Source organism: Neofelis nebulosa, chromosome 10 (genome assembly GCF_028018385.1).
Source record: "Neofelis nebulosa isolate mNeoNeb1 chromosome 10, mNeoNeb1.pri, whole genome shotgun sequence".
Taxonomy (NCBI): Eukaryota; Metazoa; Chordata; class Mammalia; order Carnivora; family Felidae; genus Neofelis; species Neofelis nebulosa.
Window position 1 is genome coordinate 57,723,417 of NC_080791.1, and position 21,911 is coordinate 57,745,327.

At 37.1% G+C, this 21,911-nt stretch overlaps 1 protein-coding gene across 3 annotated transcripts in view; it reads right to left on the reverse strand.

The window, feature by feature from the left end:
* The window catches only part of PPME1 (protein phosphatase methylesterase 1), a 90,234-nt gene that overhangs the window by 25,172 nt on the left and 43,151 nt on the right, over positions 1 to 21,911 (reverse strand). For all 3 annotated transcript variants that reach the window (XM_058687800.1, XM_058687801.1, XM_058687802.1), the window contains 4 exons: positions 9,481 to 9,538; positions 8,965 to 9,016; positions 3,510 to 3,664; positions 2,546 to 2,636 (listed from right to left, as the gene is read on the reverse strand). In XM_058687800.1, the coding sequence (XP_058543783.1) occupies positions 2,546 to 2,636; positions 3,510 to 3,664; positions 8,965 to 9,016; positions 9,481 to 9,538 (356 nt within the window). The remainder of the gene's footprint in view (positions 1 to 2,545; positions 2,637 to 3,509; positions 3,665 to 8,964; positions 9,017 to 9,480; positions 9,539 to 21,911) is intronic.

Sequence of the window (21,911 nt, forward strand, 5' to 3'; positions counted from 1 at the left end):
CAGAGCAGCCAGAGTGATGAAACCAAAGTGTAAATCCTTATCTGTCCAACTTTTAAAGCCTAGGCTTCTAATGACTATGACCTACTGTCTCTCATTAGGATGACCAAGAAAGCAGAAGTGGGAATTCACTTTGATTTAAATCTTTACTGAATTAAACAGGTTGGCTTTGTATTTCAACATCTTTTTTAAAACCTGGAATATCCACAATAACTATGAGTCATAAACTTGATTCAGATATCCAGCCGAGTACAAAATTATGAAATACTTCATAGTATTCTTTCCAATTCTCAGGTTCAAGAAGTGGGATCTAAAAATCAGTGGCTCTTATACAACGCAGAACATTTTAACATACAACAAACAGAACCCTCATCCTATCCCACATCTGCCACTAGAATCAAGACTCTATCTCTTTTTAAAGTTTATTTATCTTGAGGGGCGCCTGGGTGGCGCAGTCGGTTAAGCGTCCGACTTCGGCCAGGTCACGATCTCGCGGTCCGTGAGTTCGAGCCCCGCGTCGGGCTCTGGGCTGATGGCTCGGAGCCTGGAGCCTGTTTCCGATTCTGTGTCTCCCTCTCTCTCTGCCCCTCCCCCGTTCATGCTCTGTCTCTCTCTGTCCAAAAATAAATAAAAAACGTTGAAAAAAAAAAAAAAAGTTTATTTATCTTGAGAGAAAGAGAGTGCACGAGCGAGGAAGGGGCAGAGGGAGAGGAACAGAGAGAATCCCAAGCAGGCTCCAAGCTGTCAGCACAGAACCTGACATGGGGCTTGAACTCACAAACTGTGAGATCATGATCTAAGTTGAAATAAAAAATCGGAGGCTTAACCAACTGAGCCACCTTTTCTCTTTTAAGAAAAGATCCACCAATACCCTCATGCTGGATTAAGTACCTATCTTCTATAACTTTGTGCTTCCTTCACTGTACTGTGTTTAAATATTTACTTGTTTGTATTCCCAGTTTTTGGATGATAGGAACTAAGTCTGATTCATCTCCAGTTCTTAATCAGGTAGTAAGTAACACATCTTAGGGACTAAAAAACCAAAGTTTACTGAATAAATTTAAAAAGTTATTTGGTGGGGGGTCCCTGGAGGGCTCCGGCAGTTAAGTGTCTGACTCTTGATCTCATGGTTCAATCTCATGGTCTGTGAGACCAAGCCCCACATCAGTCTTTGTACTGATAGTGTGCAGCCTGCTTGGAATTCTCTCCCTCTCTCTCTGCCCCTCCCCATGCTGGCTCATTCTCCCTCTCTCAAAATAAACATTTTTTTAAAAAATTTAGAAAAAAGTTATTTGGAATAATTTTCTCACTGTTTGCTCCTGGGGAAGAAGGCAGGGTGCCTCAGATACATGCTGAACTGGCAGCAGCTTCATTCGGAAATGCTGTGGCTGCCAAAGATGGAGAGATCTTTGGTGTTGATGAGGGAACAGGAATCCTGCACCTCAGTAGTGTGAGCAAGGAGAGATAGAAGCAACCTCACCAAACACAAACATCATTTTGGCAAGCCATATTTGGCATGAGACCCTCTGTCTTAGAAAAACTACCTCAGATACATTTACCAGGTCCTTAATTTCCAGCTGATCTCTTTGATTCAATGAACAGATATGTTCTGCCTGCTAAGGCAGCCAGCAGTATGCTGTATGCTATATGAAAGTACAAAAGAAATAGAGGATAACTTCTGCCCTTATGATGTAGGAAGAATCTTAAGACAGGAATGAAAATTAACAATACAAGCATATCCTTTCGGGGAGACTTAAGAGGTAAACAGTACAATATAGACAGAGGTCTTTAGCAATTTAACTGAGGGAGTAATCTGAATGGTTTGGAGGACTTAGAGAAGGGTTCTGGGAAAGGAACTAGAGATGGATTTTGAAGAAGAGGTAGGAAGAGAGGATACTAAAGTTTTTTATCCTAAGATTGATTTCCTTGGGGGAGGGGCAGTGTTTTACTCATTTCTGAAATTTCACCCTTTAGCACAAAGTGTTTAATAAATATTTAATCAAATAATTGAATTAATGAATAAATTAATGACAAAACAGCCTTTACTTTAGTGGAAGTCATAGCCAATTCAGTGATTTTTATGAAAACTATTTACCCAAAGGGTTTTTATTTACCCAAACCCAAATAAAAACTGAGAAAGGAACCTATGCCCATCCTCTGTTTCTCCACCATTTTCTCTGGAACACAGAAAGTGAATCCAGAACATGAAGCATCAGAAGTAGAAAAGGCCTTAGAGTCTCATTTAGTCCAAACTCCTACCTCAGAAATGGAGATAGCTAGACAGGAGATAATCCATAATTATTAAAATTGTAGGAGGTACTATAGTGTATTAGGAAAAGGATGGATTTTAGACAACTGGGCCAAGTGTGAAACATTTAAAATATTAAAAATAATTCTGCACTTTACATAAATGTTTCCACATGTGATATTATAATAAAGCTAAGGCTTGGAAACTGAACTATTCTTTTGAACTTGGTGCCTGAGCTGATGAAAAAGGACAGTTAGAATCTAACATTCAAAATATAGACAATATAGATTTGTGGGTTACCTCCATTCAATGGCATTCTCTAGAGACTTGAAGGTTTTAGGACGACCACGTAAGAAATTCTGCATGCTATTAAGTGCATCCATGGCTGTACCTAGATGTTAAACAAATACTTTAACCACAGCACTTAACATATTCTAAGCATTTACATTTACTGGGCCAACTGTGTATATCTGCCCTGAATGATGGTAGAATTCAGTGATGTTTTGGGGAAAAAAGATGCAGCTTAAAAAAATTCAGAGATTGATGTGATAGCAAGCTTCGAAGATGGCCTCCAGTGATTTTTGCCTCTTGATATTCACTCCCTTGTGTAGTCTTCTCATACTGAATAGGGGCTGACTTGTATAAGCAATCGTATGACTTCTGAGGCTGGGTCATAAAAGACATGGCAGCTTCTTTTTAACATTAAATATAATTATGGGACATACATACAATTGAAACATTATGTAGCCCTAAAAGATATTTACAAAGAGTTTTCAATGACATGGGAAATGATCATATAATATAGGGTATGGGTGCAATGGGTGAAGGTGTCAAAAGGTACAAACTTCCAGTTATAAAATAAAAAAGTCTTCAGGATATAATGTACAGTATAGTGACTACAGTATATAATATATTGTGTATTTGAAAGTTGCGAAGACAGTAGATCTTAAAAGTGTTCATCACAAGAAAAATAATTTATTATATGTGGTGATGGATGTTAACTATACATACTGTGGTGATCATTTCATAATATATACACATATTGAATCATTATGTCATACAACTGAAACTAATAAAATTTGTATGTCAATTAAAAAATACTCAGAATGCCTTTGCCACAAAGTAACATAAAAAACGATATAAAGACAGAGGGACATAGTTCAAGATGAGTAGAGATCAATAAATTAAAATAAGGTAATAATAATCTACCATGGATCTCTTATAAATCAAAGATTTTGATTTAGTCAGTACTAAGAAAACTTACCTTCTACAACATCAATCATACAGAGACCCAGGAGGCTTGGCACTAGGTTAGATGATGCTGTGTGGACTGCAATAGCTCCACCCATACTATGTCCAATCAGCATAATTGGAGGAGGGAGGTCCCCATACATGGCTTCAACCACATTGCCAACATCCCTGCAAAGAGAAGGAAACAAAGCTGGGAATGCTCTCTGACAACACTAAAAATCGTTTTCTTTCCTAATTCCTTTGTTTAGTCTGCAACTAACAGTGCTAAGACTGTAAAGGTCTACTGGGCCATCTTGAAAATATACCTATGTCAATCTCTTAGCATGCCCCCGCCCCCACCCCCCGTATCTATTCATGTAGCCACACATTTAGCTCTTCTGACAAACAGGACCAAGAACCCAAGTTTTCTGATTTTCATATACCTTTATTTTAAATGTAAGCTTGAAACTCTGGACAAATAATTTAAGTGCTCTATGCCTAAATTTCCCCAACTATAAAACAGAAAACAATTTTATTAAGCATTCTAACGTAGTAAAGTTTAGAGTCACAAGATGAATTGCAGCCCTACTTTATTTTTTATTATGTGGACTTGAATTAGTTATTTAATCTCTCAGGCAGTTATATCTATAAGATGAAGATAAGAATATGATTTACTAAATATATATGTGTGTGTGTGTGTGTATATATATAGATATATACACACACACATAATTTACTATTCAAGATTAACTGAAACAGTGAATGAAAACTACTTTGAAAAGTATAAATGCTATCCAAAGGTTGTTACTTATAATTTGTCAAGTAAGTTGCTTGAAATATGAACATAAATGTAAGTACAATGTTCTGAGAAACTAGAAAGATGTTCAGAGCTAATTTTTATTGACTTCTGTCTTAGTTTTTAATTGAGTGGATCGGTTAACAAAGTCAAACCTTAAAGTTCTGAAAATGAGAACTGAAGTAGGGACCTGGGTTTAATTTGCATATAGGCCCTCTTTGCTACAGCAATAGGTAGGTATGGTATGTTTTCAGAGACCACTGGCTCTACTGTCTTCTGGGAGTGGCTGAGTCAGTTAACTTCAAAAGACAGTTTTGTGTTGCTGGGTGTTATTATATACCTCAAGCACCCATACAGTGTTAGCCAAATAGAGCAGATGTGGATATAGGAAACAGAGCCTTTCAAATATGATCTCCAAAGTATTTAAAATGGAAAAAGTAAATGCTATGAATTAATCTTTTTGTTAAAGTTTATTTATTTATTTTGAGAGAGATAGACACAGCATGAGTTGGGAAGGGGCAGAGACAGAAATCCCAAGCAGGCTCCACACCACCAGCACAGAGCCCAACATAGGGCTCAAACTCATGAAACTGTGAGATCATGACCTGAGGAGAAGCCAAGAGTCAGATGCCTAACTGACTGAACCACCCAGGTGCCCCTCAGAAGAAATTAATCTTAAAAATCTCATAAAACAGGGCACCTGGGTGGCTCAGTCAGTTAAGCGTCCGACTTAGGCTCTGGTCATGATCTCTCAGTTCATGGTTCGAGCCCCGCATCAGGCTCTGTGCTGACAGCTCGGAGCCTGGAGCCTGCTTCAGATTCTGTGTCTCCCTCTCTCTCTGCCTTCCTCTGCTTGTACTCTGTGTCTCTCAAAAATGAATAATTTTTTTTTAATCTCATAAAACAATTACAGATGTGAATAGGGTAGCTGTAGCATCTGCAGATAATCTGAATGGCATACAAGGAGGCCCCCAACTTTATAAGTGAAAAAAAATAGTTTAAAAATATTCCTTTGGAGTTAAAGTTAAAACTTTTGGTTGGTAACAACTATAATAAAATAAAAGGATGCTATAGAAGATTATCTAAGTCCAGGTCTCCCTAAAATACTCAGTAACCTAGTTGCAGGGGTTCTGTGATGAAGGTGAACAAGGTCTGAAACAAAGCAACTCCATACTGCATCTAAGCTTAGCAAAAGTGTATTTCATCCAGGTAAAAGGTAGTTACTGATCATCTACTACAAGGAGAAATTTATTCTTATTAAAGTTAGCCAAACTACCAAGATTAGTGCCTTGAGACATGTTCTGAAGTTCCAGAAAAATAAAACAAAGATGAAGAAGCAGATGTTATCTACAAAACTAGCTGTAACTAGATATGCCACAATTTAGGTAGATGCTTTAAAAGGAGATTCTATCATACTTATCAATAATGGGTTCATTTCCTGAGAAGCAACAGACATAAAAGAAAAAGAGTATCAGAGCAACCTGAACCAATTCTTGGTTCTTCTACTTTCAGGGGAATTACATTTTATGTACGGTTGAGATTCCGAAGTTGATACACAAGGGAAAAATCATGCTGTCAGTACTACTTGAAAATTACATTAATTGTCCATTAAATATACCCATTTTGAGATTTTTGTTTCAGAGTGACTGAATTCAGAAATCATATAAATGTTTTATTGCTTTGACTATTTCAACAATAATCTAACTTATTAGCTCTTCTGGTTCTTGGTAATCATCTTCAACTATGCTGGATGGTTTTAGTCATCTATTTTCTTTTTACCTTTCTTGCCAGTTATCAACTGGCAACTCTCAGCTCCAATTCATCCTTCCTTGCATGTTCTCCAAAATTGGATCTGAGGCCTTTAAATATTTTTCCTTTGCAGCTGGCATAATGTTAAGCTTTATCAGTAGAGAGTGCAGGAGAGACACTGCAGAAAGGGTTTTGCTCCTAGTTCATGTAGCATGGTAAGCACTATAGCACACACAGCTTCCCCAGTGCCCAAATCCTGCAGGACAGGTGGCTTCTCTGGCACACCATCCCCCCAGGCCCAATTTTTCCCTAGTCTTATTAAGATAAAATTGGTACATAAAAATGGCAAATAATTAATGTATATAATTTGGTAAGTTGGGATATATGTATACACTTGTGTTACCATCACTATGATTAAGGTAATAAACACTTCCAAAAGTTCCTTTGTGTGTGTGTGTGTGTGTACGAGATAAGAACACTTAACATGATATTTACCCTCCTAACAAACTTTTTAAGTACACGACTATGTCATTATTAAGTATAGGCACCATGTTATATAGCAGATCTTTGGAACCATTCCCGATATTTTTGTTGCAGAGTGCTTCTGGTGAGATACCTCCCTGTGAACAGCTTCCCCTGCACCCTAGAGGGCAGGTATCTGGCCAGTTCTGCCAAAGTGGCATCCAAATGACTTCTCTGTCTTTAGTAAGCCACAGTCATGCCCTCTACAACAGGGTCTAAATCTCAACCTGTTCCATTAGTGTTCTCTGTCAGCCCAAGGTGATAGTTCTCTGCTTCTTATATCTGCTATTCTTCCTTTTTCTTGAAAAGTATTCCAGCTTTACTGAGGTATAACCGATAAAATTATAATATATTTAAAGTGTACAACGTGATGATTTGATATGAGTATATTGTGAAATGACTCCCACAATCAAGTTAATTAAACATATATTCTTCAGTGTTCTCTTTACTACATTTTTTTTTAAGAAAGCAAGCATGAGAGCAGGGACAGAGGTGGGGAGAGAGAATCTTAAGCAGGCTCCATGCTCAGTGCAGAGCCAGATGCAGATGTGGAGCTTGATCCCACAACCCTAAGGTCGTGACCTGAGCAGAAATCAAGAGTTGGATGCTCAACCAACTAAACCACCCAGGCGCCCCTGTTCTCATTATTTCTTATTAGCCAATTCTTCATTACTCCAATCCCCTATTATAGTTAATAAGTCTTTATACTAAACTTTCCCTGTTTAAATTACTGTGATTTTTCTTTCCTGATTGTCTCAGACTGATACATTATTAGGCAATGTATCCTTCAGGTCCTCCCTCAATTAATTCTTCAAATTCCTGTAGGACATCATCCAAGTCATCATAACCCTTTGGCAACCTGGCGACTTAGATGATGGATTTCACTTTTTTGTCAACAGTCAGGAAACCTTAAAAATTGTTCACGAATCTTTCAATAGGTATCACCAACATACTTGATTATCTTGGGCTTTATTGTTCTCATATTACAAAGGCATTAGGAACAACTGAGAGAACAGATTCTTAGCTCCCTTCTCATGGTTTCTTAGGCATATGGTCATTGAATTGAATGGTACCATATATTGTTATTTTTCTCTCTCTCTGCCAAGCACCATAGTTGAATGATCACAATTCTGGTCTATTAACTGTGTGACCTCATACAGTTAGTCATTTAATTTGAGTTAGTATACTCATTGGGTAAAACAAGAAAAAAGGATAATATGTACACTATAGAATAATGTAGATAATTAAAATAAATAACTTAATTAAATAAATTATTTATTCTTAATAAGTGCTTAATTTACACTTAATAAAGTCTGGCAGATAGCACACAAACAGTATCTGCTATAACAATAAAACTATGACCACATGAGTTTCATTTCTGAAGGTAACACAGTTTACTCTTGAATTAAAGTTGCTAAAGTAAGAAGGGACAAGATATTTTTGGCCGAAGTTGATCAAATACTTGAGAGACCATGTATTAAAGCCGGGTAGTTAGAAGAATCCTGTTTACAATATAGGTCAGTGGTTCCCAAACACCAGTCACAGGACTGGCTGCATTAGATTTCTTTACAGAGCTTTATCAAAATATAAATAAATGTCCAGATCCCCCCGGTAGAAGCACTAATTCAGTAGGTCTGGGGTAAGGTCATATCATCTGTATTTCAATCACTTATTAGGTAAATCTGATGAGTGACCATGTTTGAGGCTACTGTACATACTATAGCCATCTTGTACCTTGAGGCCCAGGGTATCACTAATTCTTCTTTCTAAAAAAATTTTTTAGTGTGTTTTACTTTTGAGAGAGAGAGCGAGTGAGCACGAGCAGGGGAGGGGCAAAAAGAGAGAGAGACACAGAATTCAAAGCAGGCTCCAGGCCCTGAGCCGTCAGCACAGAGCCCAACACGGAGCTTGAACTCATGAACTGTGAGATCATGATCTGAATCGAAGTTGGACTCTCAACTGACTGAGCCATCCAGGTGCCCCTCATTAATTCTTTAATATCTTGTTCTTGTCTCTCTAGGAAGTTGGATAAAGAACGTGGGCAGGAAACCGTAAGAACATCTTACGTGGCAGGGTCTTTTGTATACAACCCCCTTTTCAAGTTCCCAATAGATATTCAGATTCTATTCAACTCTGTCAACAGAAGAAAACTTTGCAAAAGACAACAGAAACTAAACTGTAACTCAAAGAATTTTCAAGTGCTTTATGTGATGACATAATGCTCAATATATCAAGAAAGATGGAGGTTTCTTTCAGGATTAAATACTAAGGAGACACCAAATACAGGGGAAAAACAACAGAAATAAAATTTTCTCTATGCTAATTATTGTACAACAGTCTCACTAGGAGAGTAAATAGTTACACTACTATTTATAATAGTAATGGAAGCTAGGTGATGTATAAACAATATTACATTACTTACTTTGCCATTGTTTCTGCAGACAGGTCTTCAGAATTCTTGACTTTTGTTTCACCTAAAAAGAAAATATTTAAAAAAATAAAATTCCCAAAAATACAAATTATAAAAGCAAGAGTATTCTCTTTTAAAAATCTCACTTTTGGGAATGAAATGCAGACTTTATGGTTGTGTATGATGGGCTTAGCAAGGATTTTCTATGTTAAAGATGCATCTTGATAATTGGGCACCCTAAGGAAGATGTAACTCCAGTAGCCTAGCAAAGATTTATTTACATTCCTTATACATCATCAGCATCAGAATTTGGTTACATTAAAGGACATTTTCATAGCTAAACAATAACATATATGTGTATTTATAAAATATCTTTTGTAAAAGCTGGAAACTAAGACTTCCCTCAAAGAGCCCAAATGGAATGGACCAGGTTATTCTGTGGCCATATTGAAACTTGTAATAGTTAACAGTATTCAAAGGGGTTGGCAAATTTATCAGAGTTAGTGACTAATTAAGTACATCACTCACCATGACCTCGCAGATCTAAAGCCACAATTCTACACTGAACCCTACTAATGATCGCCGCCTAGGAAGAAAAGAAAATCTGGTTTAGTAAACTTTCCCCATTACCAATGATAACTGTTGAACGACTACCTATCAGAATTCAAGAATCTCAAGATAATCAAAGGAAGACTTTCCTTTTTTTTTCTCATTTGAGTATAGTTGGTGTATAATGTTACATTAGTTTTAGGTATATAACATAGTGATTTGACAAGTTTATACATTAACTTATGCTCACCAAATATAAACACTATGACAGTATCACTGACTGTATGCTGTGCCTTTTATTTCTGTTACTTATTCATTCCATAGCTGGAAGCCTATATCTCCCCCTTCCCTATACCTATTTAGTCCATCCCTCGACCGCTTCCCCTCTTAAACCATCAGTTTGTTCTCTGTATTTATAGCTCTGACTCTGCTTTGTTTCTTCTTTTTCTTTTTAGATTCCACATACAAGTGAAATCATATGGTATTTGTCTTTCTCAGACTTATTTCACTTAGCATAATACTCTCTAGGTTTATCCATGTTGTTGTAAATGTCACAATCTCATTCTTTTTTTATGGCTGTGTAATATTCCATTCTCTGTATATACATCTTCTTTAACCATTTGTCTAGCAACGGACACTGAGGTTGCTTCTATATGTTGGCTATTGTAAATAATGCTACAATAAACACAAGGGTGCATATATCTTTTCAAATTAGTGTTGGGTAGTCCACTAGCCAGTAGTGGAATTATTGGATCATATGGTTTTTTTTTTTTTTTTTTTTTTAAATTTGAGAGAGTGAGAGAACACGAGCAGGGAGAGGGGCAAGGGAAATGGGGCAGGGGGGGGGGAGAGGGAATCTTAAGCAGGCTCCACACTCAGTGCAAAGCCCAACATGGGACTTGATACCATGACCCTGAGATCATGACCTGAGCCAAATTGGAAATACAAAACTTTTCAATTTTAAGCAAAACTAAAAAACTGACGATTCTCTTCGTTTTTGTACATACTTTGGTTCTATCCCAACTTTTTAAAAAAATTTTCTTTCTTTTTAATTTACATCCAAGTTAGTTAGCATATAGTGTAACAATGATTTCAGGAGTAGATTCCTTAATGCCCTTTACCCATTTAGCCCATTGCCTCTCCCACAACCCCTCCAGTAACCCTCTGTTTGTTCTCCATATTTAGGGGTTTCTTCTGTTTTGCCCCCCTCCCTGTTTTTATATTATTTTTGCTTCCCTTCCCTTACGTTCATCTGTTGTGTGTCTTAAGTCCTCATATGAGTGAAGTCATATGATATTTGTCTTTCTCTGACTAATTTCGCTTAGCATAAAACCCTCTAGTTGCATCCACGTAGTTGCAAATGGCAAGATTTCATTCTTTTTGATTGCTGGGTAATACTCCACACATCTTCTTTATCCATTCATCTATCAATGGACATTTGGGCTCTTTCCATACTTCGGCTATTGTTGATCGTACTGCTATAAACATTGGGGTGCATGTGTCCCTTCGAAACAGCACACCTGTATCCCTTGGATAAATGCCTAGTAGTGCAATTGCTGAGCTGTAGGGTAGTTCTATTTTCAATTTTTTGAGGAACTCTGTACTGTTTTCCAGAGTGGCTGCACCAGTTTGCATTCCCACTAGCAGTGCAAAAGAGATCCTCCTTGTCCGCATCGTCACCAATATCTGTTGTTGCCTGAGTTGTTAATGTTAGCCATTCTGACAGGTGTGAGGTGGTATCTCATCGTGGTTTTGATTTATATTTCCCTGATGCTGAGGGATGCTGAGCATTTTTTCATGTGTCGGTTGGCCATCTAGATGTCTTCTTCAGAGAAGTGTCTATTCATGTCTTTTGCTCATTTCTTGACTGGATTATTTGTTTTTTGGGTGTGGAGTTTGGTAAATTCTTTATAAATTTTTGATACTCGCCCTTTATCTGTCATTTGCAAATATCTTCTCCCATTCTGTCGGTTGCCTTTTAATTTTGCTGATTGTTTCTTTCCTGTGCAGAAGCTTTTCATCTTGATGAGGTCTCAATAGTTCATTTTTGCTTTTGTTTCCCTTGCCTCCAGAGACATGTTAAGAAGTTGCTGCGGCCAATATCAAAGAGGTTTAATATATTAAATATAATTTATTGTCAAATTGGTTTCCAAACAACACACAGTGCTCATCCCAACAGGTGCCCTCCTCAACGCCCATCACCCACTTTCCCCTCTCCCCCACCTCCCATCAACCCTCAGTTTGTTCTCAGTATTTAAGAGTCTCTTATGGTTTGCCTCCCTCCCTCTGTAACCTTGTTTCCCCCCTTCTCCTCCCCCATGGTCTTCTGTTAAGTTTCTCAGGATCCACATAGGAGTGAAAACATATAGTATCTGTCTTTCTCTGTATGACTTATTTCACTTATCATAATACTCTCCAGTTCCATCCATGTTGCTACAAATGGCCAGATTTCATTCTTTCTCATTGCCAAGTAGTATTCCATTGTATATATAAACCACATCTTCTTTATCCATTTGTCAGTTGATGGACATTTAGGCTCTTTCCACAATTTGGCTATTGTTGAAAGTGCTGCTAAAAACACTGGGGTACAAGTGCCCCTAATGCATCAGCACTCCTGTATTCCTTGGGTAAATTCCTAGCAGTGCTATTGCTGGGTCATAGGGTAGATCTATTTTTAATTTTTTGAGGAACCTCCACACTGTTTTCCAGAGCGGCTGTACCAGTTTGCATTCCCACCAACAGTGCAAGAGGGTTCCCGTTTCTCCACATCCTCGCCAGCATCTATAGTCTCCTGATTTGTTCATTTTAGCCACTCTGACCAGCATGAGGTGGTATCTGAATGTGGTTTTGATTTTTATTTCCCTGATGAGGAGTGATGTTGAGCATCTTTGCATGTGCCTGTTGGTCATCTGGATGTCTTCTTTAGAAAAGTGTCTATTCATGTTTTCTGCCCATTTCTTCACTGGATTATTTGTTTTTCTGATGTGGAGTTTGGTGAGTTCTTTATAGATTTTGGATACTAACCTTTTATCAGATATGTCATTTACAAATATCTTTTCCCATTCCATCAGTTGCCTTTTAGTTTTGTTGACTGTTTCCTTTGCAGTGCAGAAGCTTTTTATCTTGATGAGGTCTCAATAATTTTTGCTTTTAATTCCCTTGCCCTTGGAGATGTGTCAAGTAAGAAATTGCTGTGGCTGAGGTCAGAGAGGTTTTTTTCTTGCTTTCTCCTCTAGGGTTTTGATGATTTCCTGTCTCACATTCAGGTCCTTCATCCATTTTGAGTTTATTTTTATGCATGGCGTAAAAAAGTGGTCTAGTTTCATTCTTCCACATGTCGCTGTCCAGTTTTCCCAGCACCACTTGCTGAAGAGACTGTCTTTATTCCATTGGATATTCTTTCCTGCTTTGTCAAAGATTAGTTGGCTATATGCTTGTAGGTCCATTTCTGGGTTCTCTATTCTGTTCCATTGATCTGAGTGTCTGTTTTTGTGCCATCTATCCCGACTTTAAAATATGGCTCTCTTCACCTAAATCCCTTTTTAAGTCCTAACTCTTCTTCACTTTTCATGAAACACACAGTAAACACCTCAAAACGATGAACCTCTGAGTTCTACTATTACCTATGATTCTCATCCATATTCGTTGGCTATCTTTTCCCTACTCTAGAAGGAAAATTCTCTAGATAAGGACCATGAGTAAGTATGCATCTTGGCTCAGGATATCACACAAATGTGACATTTAGATCATGAAATAACCCTGAAAGCAGTACAAATCATGAAATCTACCAAATATTCACTGAAGATAGATACAACATGGGGTGCCTGGGTGGCTCAGTCAGTTAGGCATCTAAGTTCAGCTCAGGTCATGATCTCTCAGTTCACAAGTTCGAGCCCATGTTGGGCTCTGTGCTGACAGCTCAGAGCCCAGAGCCTGCTTCAGATTCTGTATCTCTCCCTCTCCCTGCCCCTTCCCTTCTCACACTCTGTCTCTGTTTTCTCCCAGAATAAATAAACATCAAGAAAAATTAAAAAAAAAAAAAGATAGATACAGTAGTATACACAACCTTGTACCACAGTTAAATAAAAATATATTGAAAAAAATCATATCATGAGGAGGTACAATTTTTGAAGTTTAAACAAACCTGGAATAATTGGAGAGCTTCTTCCTCAAATAAATTAGATTCTTTGACAATACATCATAACTAGTGTTAGTAAATGTCATCAACATTTTTTACCTTTTGGGAATATAATGGGTCTAGCCTAACCCTCACATTTTGTAAGTGAGGAAACTGAGGCCAAGAGAAAGGAAATTATTTGCTCAGGGTCATAAAACAGGTTAGTAGCAAAAACAGAACTAGAATCAAGGTAAGTTACAAATATAACAGTCAATGTATAACACAAAACAAGTCAAATTTCTTAAGTCACCTTCCCCCTCATTTTATTTCTAAGTGATTACATATATCATCTTGAATACAGTCTCATTATAAAAGTGTTGAAAATATAGAAAAGTAATAAGAAAGAGAGGTGATAAATCTCTTTGATGTAGCCCTCTGTCATCTTGGTAAAGATGGCTTTTTTTTCTTCAGATTTATCGAGATATTACTGACATATTACATGTAAGTTTAAGTTGTACAATGTGATGATTTGATAAATGTGTATACTGCAAAATGATTATCACAATAAGGTTAGTTAAGATTTCTATCCCCCCACATGATTACCATTTACTCTTATGTGTGGTGAGAACATTTAAGATAGACTCTCTTAACTTTCAAGTATACAATAGAGAATAAGCAATTAACAGTATATACATACCACACAGTATGTAATGTAGTACATTAGATCCCGAGAACTTAATCTTATAGCCAAGAGCTTATACCCTTCGACAAATATCTCCCAATTTCCCCCACCTTGCAGCCCTTGACAACTAATATTAATATCTATTACTATAAATTTGACTTTTTTAGATTCTGCATACAAGTAAGAACATGAAGTATTATTAGTCTTTCTCTTATTTCACCTAGCATAATATAAAGCCTTCAAAGTTCTCCATGTTGTTACAAAAGGCAGGATTTCCTTCTTTTTTATGGCTGAATAATATTCGTGTGTGTGTATCAGTTTCTTTATCTATTTATGTTGAATGTTTAGGTTGTTTCCATATCTTGCTTATTGTCAGTAATACTACAAACATGAGGTACACATACCTCTCTGAAAGTGTTTTTTTCATTTCCTGTGGATATACATCCAGAAGTGGGATTACTGGCTCACATGGTAATTCTATTTTTAATGTTTTGAGGAATTCTATACTGTTTTCCATAGTGACTGTACCAATTTATATTCCCACCAACAGTGCACAAGTGTTCTCTTTTGTCTACAGCCTTGCCAACGCTTGTCTCTTGTCTTTTTGATAACAGCCATTCCAACAGTTGTGAGATGGCATCTCATTGTGGTTTTGATTTGTATTTTCCTGATTAGTGATGCTGAACATATTTTCATGTACCTGTTGGCCATTTGCACGTCTTCTTTGGAAATATGTCTATTCTTTTGCCCATTTTTGTTTAAAAAATTTTTTTTTAATGTTTATTTTTGAGTAACAGAGAGAGAGAGAGAGAGAGAGCATGAGCAGGGGAAGGGCAGAGAGAGAGGGAGATACAGAATGTGAAGCAGGCTCTAGGCTTAGAGCTGTCAGCACACAGTCCCCAGTGCGGCTTGAACTCATGGGCCGTGAGTTTAACTTACCTAGCCAAAGTCGAACGTTTAACCAACTGATCCACCCAGGGGCTCCAGTCTTTTGTCCATTTTTCAACTGGATTTTTTTTTTTTTTTTTTTGCTATTGCATTGTATGGATTCCTTACACATTTTGGATATTAACCACTTATCACATAGAGGGTTTGCAAAAATTTTCTCCCATTCCATAGGTTCCCTTTTCATTTTGATGATAGTTTGATGTAGTCCCACTTGTTTCTTTATGCTTTTGTTGCTTGTACTTTTAGTGTTATACCCAAAAAATCATTGCCAAGACCAATGTCTAGGGTTTTTTTTTCTTTTTTAATTTTTTTTTTTTAATGTTTATTTATTTTTGGGACAGAGAGAGACAGAGCATGAATGGGGGACGAGCAGACAGAGAGGGAGACACAGAATCGGAAGCAGGCTCCAGGCTCTGACCCATCAGCCCAGAGCCTGATGCGGGGCTCGAACTCACAGACCGTGAGATCGTGACCTGAGCTGAAGTCGGACGCTTAACCGACTGAGCCACCCAGGCGCCCCTAGGGTTTTTTTTTCTTATATATTCTTTTGGTGGTTTTACAGGTTCAGGTCTCACATTTAAATCTTGAATTCATTTCAAGTTAATTTTTGTGAGTGATGTGAGACAGAGGTCCAATTTCATTTTGTATGTGGTTATCCAGTTTTACCAATACTATTTACTGAAAAGATTACCCTTTCTCCATGGAGTCTTCTTGGCTTCCTTGTCAAATATTAGTTAACTGTATATGCATGGCTTTATTCCTGAGGTCTTCATTCTGTCCCATTGGCCTAAGTGTCTATTTTTATGCCAGTGCCATACTGTTTTGATTACTATAGCTTTGTAATAAAATTTAAAATCAGGAATTGTGATGGCTTCTTCTCAGGATTGTTTTGGCTATTCAATACTTTTGTTGTCCCACTCCAATTTTAGGACTTTTTCTTTTTCCGTGGAAAATGTCATTGAAATTTTGACACGTATTGCATTGAATCTGTAGATGGCTTTGGGTAATATGGACATTTTAACAATATTAATTCTTCTGATCCATGAATATGGGGTACCTTTCCATTTATTTGTCTTCTTCAATTTCTTTCATCAATGTCTTACAATTTTCAGTGCACGGATATTTCACCACCTTGGTTAAATTTATTCCTAAGTGTTTTATTTATTTGCTATTATAGGTGGGACCATTTTATTTAGTTCTTTTTCAGAGAGTTCACTGTTAGTATATTAAATCACATTTTAAAAATCAGCCAGAGGGGCACCTGGCTAGCTTAGTCATAGAAACGTGCAACTCTTGATTTCAGGGTTGTGAGTTCAAGCCACACATTGGGTGTAGAGATTATTTAAGTAAATAAAATTTTTAATAATCACCTAGAGGGGGGTCTGGGTGGCTCAGTCGATTAAGCGTCCAACTTTGGCTCATGTCATGATCTTATGGTTCATGAGTTCAAGTCCTATATCAGGCTCTGTGCTAACAGCTCATAGCCTGGAGCCTGCTTCAGATTCTGTCTCCGTCTTTCTCTGCTCCTCCCACACTCGTGCACTCTCTCTCAAATATAAACAGACATTTAAAATTAAAAAAAAAAAAATCACCTAGAAAATGAATTCTGTTTCTACTTCCATTACTCTAATGAATGAAAAATGGATAGGGGTGTCTGGGTGGCTCAGTCGGTTAAGCATCCAACACATGGTTTCAGCTCAGGTTTCGTGAGTTAGTGGGTTCAAGCCCCACATCAGGCTCTGTGCTGACACTGCGGAGTCTGCTTGGGATTCTCGTTCTCCCTCTCTTTCTGCCTCTCCCCAACTCATGCTGCCTCTCAAATAAACTTAAAAATTTTTTTTAGAAAAGAAAAATGAGTAACTTTAAAAGAGAATAATGGACTGAAATTCTACTATACTTTGCTATTTGTTCTTGAAAACTAATTTACTAGAGTTATTTAACACATTATGGTGGCAGTAAAGTCTTCAATGCCAAAAACAAATCTGTATTTTGGAAATAAAATTAAGTGGCAAAGATTGTGTCAAGTATGCTTTACTGCTCTATATTAAAAAAAAAAAGATAACAACAAAATATGCATTTGAAGGAAGTAACTGTCAATTCCAATTTTAACTTAAAAGCAATAATTTATAATCTTATGTGCCTGTCAGAAAACACTGACAATAATGTTATAAAATTGATTTTTCCATTCACTTATTTAACAAATCTTTCTATAGCTTATAAAAATCTGGCACCAGTTGCATAATGGGGTTGCGGTATGAAAAAGACAGGCAATGTTCCTGTTCTCATGATGTGTATATCCTAGTGTGGCAAATTAAGAATAGGAAACAATAAAAGAACAAAGTAAATTCAACACGTTTCATAAGTAATGAAAAAGTGTCAGAGCACATCCATAATAGTCATTCCAGATCTTGTCTCAAATGGTACAACTTTCCCACTTTTGGAATGTTTCAATGAAATGCAGCTATTTAAGAACTAGACTTATCTGACCACTCTTCTTTTCTTTTTTATTTTAGTGTAGTTGATTTATAATGTCACATCAGATTCAGGTATACACCTTAGTGATTTGACAGGTCTATATATTATGCTATGTTCATAAGTATAGCCACCATCTGTCCCATTACAATATCATTGACTGCTGACCTTATGCTATGCTTTTTATTCCCGTGACCTACTCATCCCATAACTGGAGACCTGTATCTCCCTCTCCCCTTCACCCATTTTGCCCAGTGTCCCCCTTTCCCTCTGGTAACCAACAGTTTATTCTTGGTATTTATAGTTCTGATTCTGCTTTTTATTTATTCATTTGTTGGCCTCCATTTGTGAGTGGTATCATATGGTATTTACCTTTCTCAGTCTGACTTAATTCACTTAGCATAACACCCTCAAGGTCCATCCATGTTGCCTGAAATGGCAGATCTCATCCTTTCTTATGGTTGTGTAATATTCCTTTGTATACCACATTTTCCTTATCCATTCATCTACTGATGGACTCTTAGGTTGCTTACATGTCTTGGCTACTGTAAATAATACTGCAATAAACATAAGGGGTGCATGTATCTTTTTGAACCAGTGTTTTTGTTTTCCCTAGGTAAATACTTAATAGTGGAATTCTTGGATCATATGTTATTTCTGTTTTTAATTTTTTGAGGAACCTCAATACTGCTTTCCACAGTAGCTTTACCAATTTACATTCTCACCAACAGTGTCTGAGGGTTTCCTTTTCTCCACATCCTAACACTCCTTGTTTCTTGTCTTCTTGATTTTAGTGACTGCAACAGATGTGAGGTGATACCCCATAGTGGTTTAGATTTACATTTTCCTGATCATTGGTGATGTTCAGTATCTTTTCATGTGTCTATTGGCCATCTGTATGTCTTCATTAGAAAAATGTCTATTCAGGTCTTCTGCCCATTTTTTAATTGGACTGTTTTTTGGTCAAGTTATAGGAATTCTTTATATATTTTTGGATATTAAACCTTTATTAGATATATCATTTGCAAATATCTTCTATTCAGTAGGAGACAACCATCCTTTTGTTTTGTTGATGGTTTCCTTTGCTTTCCAAAAGCTTTTTTATTTTGATGTAGTTCTAATAGTTTATTTTTGCTTTTGTTTCCCTTGATGTAGGAGACTTACCTAAAAAATGTTCAGGGACACCTGGGTGGTTCAGTTGGTTAAGCATCTGACTCCTGATTTCAGATCAGGTCATGATCTCACAGTCATGAGATTGTGCCCTGCATTGGGCTCTGAGCTGAGCATGGAGCCTGCTTAGGATTCTCTTTCTCCCTCTGCCCCTCCCCACCTCAAAAATATGTTGTTATGACTGAGGTCAGAGAAATTACTGCCTGTGTTCTCTTCTAGGATTTTTTATGGTTTCGGGTCTCACATTTAGGTCTTTAACCCATTTTGAGATTATTTTTATGTATGGTGCCAGAAAATAGTCCAGTTTTCCCAGTACCATTTATGAAAAGACTCTTTCCCCTATTGTATATTCTTTCCCACTTTATCATAGATTGACCGTATATATGACATTTACATATATATATGAGGTTTATTTGTGGGGTCTCTATCTTGTTCCATTGATCTATGTGTCTATTTTTTTTTTTTTTTGAGAGAGAGAGAACGAGAGCAAGTGGGGAGGGTTAGAGGGGGAGAGAGAATCCCAAGCAGGCTCCATGCCAGTGCAGAGCCCAACATAGGGCTCAATCTCACAACCGTAAGATCATGACCTGAGCCAGCATCAGGAGTCTAGCGCTTAACCAACTGAGCCACCCAGGCGCCACTCTATCTGTCAGTTTTTGTGCCAGTATCATACTGTTTTGACTACTACAGCTTTGTAGCACATCTTGAAATCTGTAATTGTGGTACCTTTCTCAGGATTTCTTTGGCTATTTGGTGTCTTCTGGAGACTCATACAAGTTTTAGTATTATTGTTCTAGTTTTGTGAAAAATGCTGCTGGTATTTTGATAGTGACTGCACTGAATCTGTAGATTGCTTTGGGTAATAAGGATAGTTTGACAATATTAATTGTTCCAATCCATAAGCAGGGAGTATCTTTCCATTTGTTTGTGTCATCTTCAATTTCTCTCACTAGTGTTTTATATTTTTCAGAGTACAGGTCTTTCACCTCTTTGGTTAAGTTTATTAAGTATTTTATTCTTTTTGGTATTAACTGTAAATAGTATTTTTAAAGTCTCTTTTTGTAACTTCACTGTTTGTGAATAGAAATGCTACCGATTTCTGGGTATTTTGTATCTTGCCACTTTACTGAATTCATTTATTACTTCTAGTAGTTTTTAGTGGAATTTTTAGAGTTTTCTATATATATAGTATGTCATCTGTAAACAGTGACAATTTAACTTCTTTACGAATATGGATGCCTCTTATTTTTCTTGCATGATTGCTATGGCTAGGACTTCTACTATGTTGAATAAAAATGGTTAGAGTGGAATCTTTGTCTTGTTCCTGATCTTAGAGAGAAAGCTTTCAGTTTTTCATTACTGAATATGATGTTAGCTGTGGGTTTTCCATATATGGTCTTTATTATGTTGAGGTATGTTCCCTCTAACCCCATTTTGTTGAGTTTTTATCATGAATAGATGTTAGTCTTGTTAAATGCTTTCTCTGCATCTATTAAGATGGTCATGATTTTCATTCTTCGTTTTGTTGATGTGGTATATGATGTTGACTGATTTGTGAATACTGAACCATCCCTGCATCCCAGGGATAAGTCCCACCTGATTGTGCTGAATGATCCTTTTAATTTATTGCTGTATGCTGTAAGCTTGTATTTTTTTAAGGACTTTTGCATCTATGTTCATCACGGCTATTGGTCCATAGGCTTTTTTTTTTGTAGTGTCTGTCTGATTTTTGTATCAGGACAATGCTGGCCTTGTAGAATATATTTGGAAGCTTTCCTTCCTCTTTTATTTTTTTGGAATTCTTTCAGGAGAATGGGTATTAACTCTTCTTTGAATGTCTGGTGGAATTCACTTGTGAATCCAATTGGTCCTGGACTTTTATTTTCTGGTAGTTTTTAGATTACTGATTCAATTTCATTTCTTCTTTTTTTTTTAAGTTTATTTATTTATTGAGAGAAAGCAAGAGTGTGCTCAAGCGGGAGAGAGGCAGAGAGAGAGGGAGAGAGAATCCCAAGCAGGCCCCCTGCTGTCAACACTGAGCATGAGGCAGGGGTTCAAACCCATGAACTGTGAGATCATGACCTGAGCCAAAATTAGAGTCAGACACTCAACCAACTGAGCCACCCAGGTGTCCCTCAATTTCATTTCTTGTAATTGGTCTATTCAGGTTTTCTATTTCTCCCTGGTCCAGTTTTGGAAGACTGTATGTTTCTAGAAATTTATCCATTTCTTCTAGGTTGTCCAGTTTGTTGGCATATGATTTTTCATAGTATTTTCTTATAGTCCTTTGTATTTCTGTGGTATCAGTTGTTACTTCTCTGATTGCTGATTTTACCTATTTGGGTCCTATTTTTTCTTGATGAGTCTGGTTAAGAGTCTGTCAATTTTTGTTATCTTTTCAAAGTACCAGCTCTTGGTTTGACTGATTTTTTTTCTATTCTTTTAGTCTCTAGGTCTTTTATTTCTGCTTTGATCTTTATTATTTTCTTTCTTCTGCTCACCTTGGGCTTTGCTCTTTTTTCTAGTTCCTTCAGGTGAGGATTAGATTGTTTGAGCTTTTTTCTTGTTTCTTGAGATAGGCCTGTATTGCTATATACTTCTCTCTTAGAACTACTTTTGCTGGGGCATCTGGGTGGCTCAGTCAGTTAAGCATCTGACTTTGGCTCAGTCATGATGTCATGGTTTGTGGATTTGAGCTGTGCTGACAGCTCAGAGCCTGGAGCCTGCTTTGGATTCTGTATCTCCCTCTCTCTCTGCCCTTCCCCAAGTCGTATTCTGTCTCTCTCTCTCTCAAAAATAAACATTGGGCACCTGGGTGGCTTAGTCAGTTGGGCGTCCGACTTCAGCTCAGGTCATGATCTCATGGTCTGTGGGTTTTATGGCTTTTACTTCTTGTGGTTAACTTTAAAAAGCCCTCCCCCAACATCATATACGTTCTTAAGGTTTGTTTTTTTTAATTTGGTAGTTAAATCCATTTGGATTGTTATTTTTATGGTATATTAACTTGTGTTTTATACATGG